Raw genomic sequence first — 9,869 nt, 5'->3', positions numbered from 1 at the left:
CTAGTATTAGCTAAGTTATTAACACTACCTAGCAAAGTATACCTATTAATAGGTATATTTGCTAGGTACCCCCCCTTTTTTAACCTTTTCTAGCCTCTAGCTTGTGCAGTTTAATAGTTATAACAAAACCCTCTACTACAGAAATGTAGAGGTAGTTTTTCTCTTTCTTTTAAGCCCTATTTTGCTAGAATCCATGTATTATTGATAAGGTTTTGGGGGGTACCCACGAAGGACGTTGGAGTATACCCATTCCGCCAGCCTACCTCTAGCCACTTAACGTGGTCTGTTTCTTGCTGTTAAAGCGCAAGTACTACAATCTACGTTACTTTAAGTTAAAGTAGATAGCCTGCGCAAGAAGCTATACTAAAACAGGAAGCATAAGAAGCGACCTAATAGGTAATTAGACCTGCAACAACACTAGGAGTATTATAGAGGTGTGATAATGTGGTCTCCTTAGTCCTTCTAGGAGGCGCGTGCTTGCATGGCTGTTGTAGACCACAAGAGGCAAGAGGAGGAGCTAAAAAAGGCAGAGACAAAGGAGCAAGCTGCTGCTGATAGAATCTACAACGAGAAACTAAAGGAAAAAAAGCGTGTGGTAGCTGCAAAGACAAAGGAGGTGCGTGAGCGTGAGCGTGCAGAGGAACGCGCAGCTATTGATGCGCGCAAAGAGCAGAGACGTAAGTATAAAGAAGCTCGCGACACTGCAAAAGCTCTTAAATCATCCTAAAGAGGCAATTGCACATCCTCAAAAGCTTCTGCAGTTAAATAGAAGACTGTGCGTCGTGCTGTGGGTGCTCGTAGTCACCCCAAGCCTGCGACGCCTCCTCTGCCACGCCCAACTATCACCACACGCAGTGGCCGCACCGCCACTAAATATCAGTAACTTTGTATGAGAAACTTTGTTGCACAGGTCTATAGATTAAATCACTAAAAGCTCCTACAATAATAGCTATTGTATGTGGCTCTACAGGCTCACTTTTACGGTGGCCGTGCAGGCTCGGAGCGTGCATTGGTTGACTCCGTGCATTGGGTGCACGGACACGGTATTGCATGAAATGCCGATCAGACTTGGAGATGTTTGTCAGAACGAGCCTGTCGGTGCAATAGCACTGGCGGCCAATGATGGAAGAGTGGAGGGGCTGGACAGGCGGAGATGGTATATCTAGATATCGTGTAATCAAGGTGGATATGAATCATCCTGACCAAGCTGCAGAATCGACAGCTTCCGTTTGCAGAGACATAAAAGTGGAACTAACAGTGACGCTGTACTTTGATTGGTGAGAGGCGCGAAACGCGAAACATCACCACGACGCGTCGAACGTAGCCAATACCCAATCATGGCTGAACTCAACAGGAGCACGAAGCTCGTAGTGCGGTTTGGCTAAGATCATCTTAACGAGCTCCGGAACCCAGGATATCGGGCTTCAGCGTGAGCGACTCCGACTTGTTGTCGAACGGCGGCTGAAACAACCTCCGCGCGCGGCACAGCTTGACCTTCACCACAGGACAAGCTGTGGCTCCCGTGTTTGCTTCTTCACCATGAAACCTCGTAGAAAGCCTGATTTTTGTTGCTGCACACGATCTTGATGTTCATCTTCACCCATCACTCGCCGCATAATGATCATCGCTAGCTCGCGCTAGTCCGCCTTAAGTGGACCCCAAATAGAAAACAGTAGGCGCCCCCAATGTAAACACAGCATCGTCAACGCCTCCACGCCGCGCTCGCAGCCCTGCGACACTCTTTGCGCGTGGGTTTGTACTTACTAACCCTAAAGGTTTCTGTCATTCTGCCGTTTGTGCGCTTTTCTTCACACACCGTTCCTGTCATTCCCCAGGACCTTGTCGACAACGCCTCGCCGCCATGTCCGACTCAGGGTCCGACTTCGACGAGGGCGCAAGCTCTGACTTCAGGCCGCCTCAAAAAGTAGCAAAGGCAGCACCCAAGGCCAAATCCGCACCGAAGAAGGCAGCAGCCGCCCCTAAGCCACGAGCGAAACCTGCAAGTACAACAGCAGCGAAAACAAAAGCGAAGGCAGCGCCAAAGAAGAAGGCCAAGGATTTCTCAGACAATGAGAACTCGGACGTCGATATGGAAGGCGCGATAGACGATGACGACGATGACGAGTCATTATTAAAAGACACACCTCCAAAAGCGAAGAAGGCGGCAGCGCCCAAGAAGAGCAGCGGCAAGCCGCTCGCAGATATCGCGAACGAGAGCTTTGGTATGGATGGCGCTGATGAGGCACCACCATCTGCCAAGGGAAAGAAGGCTGCTGGCGGCGCAACTAGCAAGTACCAGATGGTAGGCAAACTGGCTCAGCGCAATGCACATCGAAGCTAACATGCGCACGGCTTTCGCATCTGGAGCACATCATGAAGCGCCCGGACACATATATCGGCTCCGTCGAGCGCACTACAGACAAGATGTGGGTGTACAACTCGACGACTGAGAGCATGGAGTTTCGCGACGTTTCCTACGTGCCTGGTCTTTACAAGATATTCGACGAGATTTTGGTCAACGCTGCGGACAACAAGCAGAACGACAAGAACATGAGTGAAATCCGCGTTACTGTCGACCGAGAGACGGGCGAAGTCTCGATCAAGAACGATGGCAAAGGTATTCCTGTTGAAATTCACCAGGTATGTTGTTTTCGTGTGCTGAATGGCAATGCGCTGACTTTCCCAGCAACACGGCATTTACGTCCCAGAGATGATCTTCGGTCATCTCCTCACATCCTCGAACTACGACGACGATCAGCAGAAGGTCACCGGTGGTCGCAACGGTTACGGAGCCAAGCTCTGCAACGTCTTCTCTCGCGAATTCACAATCGAGACCGTCGACTCGAAACAGAAGAAGAAGTACAAGCAGACATGGACAGAAAACATGAGTAAGATGGGCAAGGCCAAAATCACAGACATCAAGTCCGACGACTACACCAAAATTACATGGCGAGCCGATTACAGCAAGTTCGGCATGGACGGGATCGACGATGATTTCGAGGCGCTGATCAAGAGGAGGACACACGACATGGCTGGCACACTTCGTGGAGTTAAGGTCTACCTCAATGGCGACCGCGTAAAAGTCACCAGCTTTGCCAAGTACATGGAGATGTACACCAAGTCCATCTCCAGGGAACAGGGCAAGTCTGAAGATGGCGAGGATCGCAAGGAAGTCATCATCACAGATAAGCATGATCGTTGGGACATCGGTTTTGCTGTCTCAGATGGATCTTTCAACCAGGTGTCGTTCGTCAACTCGATCGCTACGACCTCTGGCGGTACTCACGTCAACTACATTGCGGATCAGATCATCGACAAGCTTATGGCGATCGTCAACAAGAAGAACAAGGCGGCTGTCAAGCTCAAGCCTGCACAGATCAAGAACCACCTATTTCTGTTCGTCAACTGTTCCATCGTCAACCCAGCTTTCACATCTCAGACTAAGGAGCAGTTGACTACAAAGGCAAGTCAATTCGGCAGCAAGCCAGTGCTTAGCGATAAGTTCCTCAAGGCGATCGAGAAGACCGAAGTCATCCAGAACATCATGCACTTTGCCCAACAGAAGGCAGACCAATTGATGAAGAAGACCGACGGCAACAAGCGCAATCGTATCAGTAACGCCAAGCTCACCGATGCCAACAAGGCTGGAACGAGGGATGGCCACTTGTGCACACTGATCCTCACGGAAGGAGAGTCTGCCAGTGTACTGGCTTTGGCTGGCCGCGCTGTTGTCAACCAGGATCTGTTTGGTGTCTTTCCGCTTCGCGGTAAGCTGCTCAACGTCCGAGATGCTTCAATGGATCAGATCATGAAGAATGCCGAGATTCAGAACATCAAGAAGTTTTTAGGTCTTCAGCACAAGAAGGAGTACACCATGGCTGACATGAAGAGCCTGCGATATGGGCATCTGATGATCATGACGGATCAGGACCACGACGGTAGCCATATCAAGGGTCTGCTCATCAACTTCCTTCAGTGCCAGTTCCCTAGCTTGCTGAAGCTTCCTGGCTTCTTGCTCGAGTTCATCACTCCTATCGTCAAGGTGTGGAAGGGAGATCCAAAAAACCCCAGGAGTCTGAAGAGCTTCTTCTCCATGCCTGAATATGAGGAGTGGAAGGAGCAACACAAGAACGAGAAAGGTTGGGATCATAAGTACTACAAGGGATTGGGTACCAGCGACATCAAGGATGCCCAAGTCTACTTCAAGGACCTTGATACCCACATGAAGCGTTTTCACACCATGCGCGCCGAGGAGGAGAAGCTCATTGAATTGGCTTTCTCGAAAAAGAAAGCTGATGCTCGTAAGGAGTGGTTGCGCGACTTTGTCCCGGGCAACCACTTGGATCTCACCACTAACGAGATTACCTACGATGACTTCGTCAACAAGGAGCTCATTCTCTTCTCCATGGCCGATAACTTGCGTTCCATCCCGTCAGTCATTGACGGCTTCAAACCTGGTCAGCGAAAGGTTCTCTACACCTGTCTCAGACGCAACATTCGCAAGGATGTCAAGGTCGTCGAACTGGCTGGTTCCGTCTCTGGTTCCACTGACTACGCCCACGGTGAAACCTCGATGCAGGGCACCATTGTTGGTATGGCACAGAACTTTGTTGGCTCCAACAACATCAACGTCTTGGAGCCAAGTGGCAACTTTGGTTCTCGTCTGCAAGGTGGTGGCGATGCTGCCAGCGCTCGTTACATCTACACTCGTTTGTCACCTTTTGCACGCAAGATCTTCCATGCTCAAGATGATGCTCTTTTGAAGTATGGAGAATCCGATGGTCACAAGATCGAGCCTGAGATGTACATTCCAGTCTTGCCTATGATTCTCGTCAACGGATCGAGCGGTATCGGTACTGGTTGGAGTTCCGAAATCCCCAACTTCAACCCTCTGCACATCGTCGACAACATCAGACTCCGCATGGCAGACGGCGGGTCGAAGGAAGACATGAAACCTATGGTCCCTTGGTACAAGGGCTTCACTGGAACGACTGACGACCTCGGTGGTGACAAGTTCCGCTTTACAGGCACGGTTCGTCAAGTCGGCAACGACATCGAGGTCACCGAGCTCCCTGTCCGCTACTGGACACAAGACTTCAAGGAGAAGCTCGAAGACATCATCAAGGCTGAAAAGACTCCATCCATCATCAAAGATTACATCGACTACAACACTCCCGACAAGGTTCACGTTATCATCAAGATGGAGGAGAAGCACATGGCTAACGCTTTGCTGAAGGGTCTTGAGGAGACCTTCAAGCTCTACAAACAGCAGTCTTGCTCCAACTTGGTTGCTTTCGATGCTCAGGGCCGCATCCACAAGTACGCTACTCCGCTGGACATCATCGAAGAGTTTTACCACGTTCGTCTGCGATACTACGAGAAGCGTAAAGCTCATCAGCTTGATGTCTTGCAGAAGGAGCTCACCAAGATGAGCAACCAGGCCAAGTTTATCAAAATGATCATCGACGGCAAGCTTATTGTTTCGAAGAAGAAGAAAGCTGTCCTTGTTCAGGAGCTGAAGAAGCTCGGCTTCACACCCTTTCCTAAGGTTGACGATGCCAAGAAGAACGGCGAAGTCGAGGATGCTCAGGAGGACGAAGAAGAGTCTGAGGATGGCGATGCTGCCGTCAACGCCAACGACTACGACTATCTGTTAGGCGTAAGTACCTTTCCGAAATATTGCACGAGCACGTTCTGACTATGACTAGATGGCCATTTGGTCCCTGACCCAGGAGCGCGTCGAGAAGCTCATGAAGCAGATCGGCGATAAAGAGGACGAGATCGATGCACTTATCAAGCTCATGCCGAAGGATCTCTGGAACATCGATCTTGAGGCTTTTGTCGAAGAGTGGGACTTACAGCTCGTCGAAGAGGCTGAGCGTGCAAAGAAGATCCAGCGCATGGGTCGCCGCGCCTCTCATAAGCTTGGCATCGGTGCGTCCAAGGGCGGCAAGGCCAAAAAAAAGAGGAAGATGGGTGACAGTGACTCGGACGACGACTCTGGCTCTGACTTTGGTCCTTCTAAGAAGAAGACCAAGCCGAAGAAGGACGGCCTACTCAGCTACCTGCGCGAGGCAGATGCACCATCGAAGGAGCCATCTCCCGCACTCCCCGCAAAGTCGACATTCGGTTCGAAAGCCCCACAGAAGTCGATGCAAACTAATCTGCTTTCGCATCTTAAGACTGATGTCAAAAAGGAATCGCCTCCCCAGACCGACGGGCCATCAAGTCCCGCTGAGCCAGATCCTGCACCGCCCTCGAAACCTGTCGCTAAACCCAGCGGTCGCTCTACTGCGGCGAAGAAGCCCACTCCTGTTATCTCTGACGATGACGATGAGTCTGATGTCTTCGCTGTTGTTGGCAAGGAGGAATCTAGAAAGCCCGCACTTGCGCCCAAGACCAATGGCCGGGCTCCTCGCGCTGCAGCGGCGAAACCAGTCTCGAAGTACAGTGTGGACACCGACTCTGATGGCGATGATGACCTCGGCGATGTTAGCACCATGGTCAAGTCCATTGGTGGCACAACCAACGGTGTTCCCCTATTCAAGACCTCCACACGCCCCGGTAGCAGCTCAGGCATGCCCAAGGTCGCCAAGAAAGCCAGTCCTTCCGTTATTGACATCGACGAGGGTGACACAACCAACTACGAAGCACTGATGCCTGTCGCGTCGCCTAGAAAGCCCGCGCCACGCAACGTGAACGACACGATGCTGTCAGATTCGGAAGACGACTTCAGCCTTGTCAAGTCTAAGCCTGCGGCGTCTAAGCTCACCAAAGCCACCGCTAAAGCCAAGTCTGCACCGAAGGCAAAGGCTCTTACAGCTGCTGTCACTAAAAAGAGCATTGCTCTGAGCCCAGCAGCAAAGGCCTACGCCAAGCGACTGGATAAGCTGGACAGCTCTGCCGGTGCACCGAAGCCAAAGGCTGCGCCTGCGAAGAAGCCCGCAGTCATCGAGTCGGATGAGGAGATGGAAGATGCTGATACCTTGGCCAACGAGATCTTATCTGACGACGATGACGAGCCAACACCCAAACCCAAGGCTACGAGCCGCGCTCCCGCTGCTCGTCCCGGACGAAGGGCCGCTGCTAAGCCGGCGAAGTATGTGGTCAGTGATGACGACGATGAAGATGAGGCAAGCGAGGCAAGCTTTGACGATGACAGCGAGTAGACGTTGAACATACGGACATTGGGAGGTGCACAGGATGCTGGTGCTTGAGCGGAGTACCCGGTGGCGTTTTGACTATGATGGCTCTCCATCACTTCCCTTACTTTCAGTCATGTGTATAATGGACGTTCCAATGGAACAAGCGGCGTTGAAATTTTCTTTCAAGCAGTATATTTACGTCTATATCTCACATCGAGATGCAAGATCTACTTATACCTCTCATCCCATTTCGAAGGATTGCGTGACGTGCATGTTCCAACAATGGGACTTCCTGCATACCGTCTGCGCAAGTCCTTCCAGAACTTCCGCCCCCGTCTCACATGTCTAACTCGGGTTGCGGAAGCCCATATACCCTCACGCTATGCCTGCCGTCTGCCTTGCACAAAATCCGCGACAAGTCGGCGAATGTGTCCGTTTGCACGTCTACTTTCAACGAAAGACCAAGATCGGCAACCTGCGTCTCGAGACGGATGTCTTCTTCTCTCACTCTGTCCTGGAGCTCGAAAGGTTTTTTGACTCTGTAAATCTGCGTTATTTGCAATGTTTGAAAAGCTGCAAGGATGCAAGCGATGCTGGACAACTTTGATCATTCTTCTATTGCAACAAAGTCGAATTCCGCAGAGGAGACTAATGATGTCTTGGCCTCGAACAAAATCAGTAGCCAAGACTACGATATGTTCAAGCCGGATTTCGCCAGAACTCGGAGTACAAGAGGGCAGATGACTTCGCTTTGCTCATGTTGCCCTTGTAGACTCTCCGCGACTGTGAGAGAGCTGCGGGTTTGCCGAAAAAGCGTGATGAAAACGACACCGGTATGCTTTTCGACCCCCATCTGATGCATAAATACCAGCATGCATTCCATCGTTCTTTGTCTCTTTGCATAGTTCTTAATCAACTCTCCAAAATCCCTTGGACACTGTCCAATTATTCTGCCTGCCGAGTTTTCGAAAAAGCTACAACAATCGAACTATGATGCTGGCGTCGGTTTTCAAAAATGTCATGGAGATGTTGCTATGACTGGTAGCGCTTCCGGAGCATGTGATGATTGAGGGACTTCTACACGCATATACATGTCCGCTACGGTGTTGTATGCCTATTATAACCACGTGGCTGAAGTCACATGATATCCTATTGTAGCAGGCACTGCCCGGTGGGCATGTGCACTTACCTCTGAGCGAGAGCTCCTAGACACAACACAACGGATAGCAATACAATTGTTGGTCACAGTCTCCAACCGACACTGCTCACGCAGTTACACCTATTGACGTGCTCCAGGCCACGGTAAGACGCACAATTTGCCATCGGTATCTTGTCATATGTTCTACATCGATAATACTCTCTGCGAAAACGAGCAAGGCTTGTTGCCATGTCCACCTGTATCTCACGCGAAGAGTGGAACAATGACCTCACTATGCGCTCAGGCTTCTGTTCTGGAGACTCGTAGATTAAAGATGACAGCGTAGTGATCATACTGGCTACTACTGCTGTGCCCCACTTATTGAAAACACACGCGCTATAGGTTACTATCGTTTAAATGGCTTGTCAGCTTAATAATCAGCCGAGACAGTGGCGCATCGTCTTCTCCTCAGCTTTATTTCACTCGTGAAGCGACACTGGGAACAAATTTTACTACCTTGTGTAGAGTCTGTTCCAGACTACCGCACGCAAGATGCTAAGCTGTTTTTTTGCGACTCAAACGCCAACCTGCAGTTCTCCACTCCGATTCAGTATGAAAAAGACCGACATGAAGATTCCTGCTTAAAATGATTCATCTCATCTGACAAATTAAGGGCTTCTGCAAAAGAAGAGAGGGAACTTTACGATGCTTTGCTACCCCGCATTCTGCAAAGATCGCGGCTGTTGTGTTTTGGTCTTCTGCCCGAAGTTCTACTCTCGCCCTACAAACTTACATCGATACGCACCGGAATTCGCTGCCTGATTATATTCACACAGTGAAGTAGTTACCACTCGATGCAGTTGTAATGAGCGAATTATTGATGGAGCGCAACAGAATTGCGTCCGCCGCTGCCGGCATGGCAATTGTAGTAGCTCGAGAGCGCATGCAGCTTGGCATGGGTGTACAAGCATGATGAGGGCGCAGTCTGCACATTTTAAGTCTATCAAAGTGGATTCATTGGTCTCTTGAAATTATCGTAGATGCCTTGAAATAGTATACAGTGGGTATTTGTTACAATATGTCTCTGCACAACCAACGTGTTGGACATTGTACATTGAAAAGAGCGCAAGGCAGATTTCCAGCCCCATGTATAATGGAGATGTGCTCCCCTTGCGTCGCAAGTCGCATTGGCGAGATGTAGCAGCGTAGTATGTGTAGCAGTGTCGGCGTCCTGGAGCGGAGAAAGTGAGGCCGACGTGTACTCACCCTGATCCTCATATATAGTTGTGGAGCCTATAGATATCCTCGTACCGTAGCACCTGTCAAGCTGTCAGAACAACGCCCACGTCACACCATGCGCACCCTTTGTCCCTCTTTGGCGCATCTGACCCAACAGCCCTGTCTGAGGCACATCGCCAAGGACGATGTACGATCGCATTCAAATTTGAGCGAACTGTTGGCTTGAGAGTCAGTGGCCGACAGATGCACTGTTTGCACCGTGTGAGATGCTGTCCGGGCCGTCAACGTGCAAGCAGCCTTACGCCGGGCGCTATATTAGCGTTGATCAGCGGGACTGGCCTTGCGAA

General features: G+C 50.6%; 1 protein-coding gene across 1 annotated transcript; it reads left to right on the top strand.

The window, feature by feature from the left end:
- The first annotated feature begins 1,715 nt into the window (after positions 1 to 1,715).
- M421DRAFT_419014 (type II DNA topoisomerase) lies at positions 1,716 to 7,369 on the top strand. The gene is made up of 4 exons (XM_033591976.1): positions 1,716 to 2,302; positions 2,353 to 2,640; positions 2,687 to 5,659; positions 5,709 to 7,369. The coding sequence occupies exons 1-4, from the start codon at positions 1,862 to 1,864 to the stop codon at positions 7,167 to 7,169; spliced, it is 5,163 nt and encodes a 1,720-aa protein (XP_033450230.1). The 5' UTR covers positions 1,716 to 1,861; the 3' UTR covers positions 7,170 to 7,369.
- Positions 7,370 to 9,869: the final 2,500 nt, after the last annotated feature.

Source organism: Didymella exigua, assembly GCF_010094145.1.
Source record: "Didymella exigua CBS 183.55 unplaced genomic scaffold M421scaffold_9, whole genome shotgun sequence".
Taxonomy (NCBI): domain Eukaryota; kingdom Fungi; phylum Ascomycota; class Dothideomycetes; order Pleosporales; family Didymellaceae; genus Didymella; species Didymella exigua.
This window is presented reverse-complemented; position numbering and strand designations above follow the sequence as displayed.

Excerpts from the sequence above, each read along its gene's own strand:
- M421DRAFT_419014 (XM_033591976.1), top strand. The coding sequence starts at position 1,862 with ATGTCCGACTCAGGGTCCGACTTCGACGAGGGCGCAAGCTCTGACTTC. Across the intron at positions 2,303-2,352 it reads CAACTAGCAAGTACCAGATG|CTTTCGCATCTGGAGCACAT; the intron begins GTAGGCAAACTG and ends ACATGCGCACGG. Across the intron at positions 5,660-5,708 it reads ACTACGACTATCTGTTAGGC|ATGGCCATTTGGTCCCTGAC; the intron begins GTAAGTACCTTT and ends GACTATGACTAG.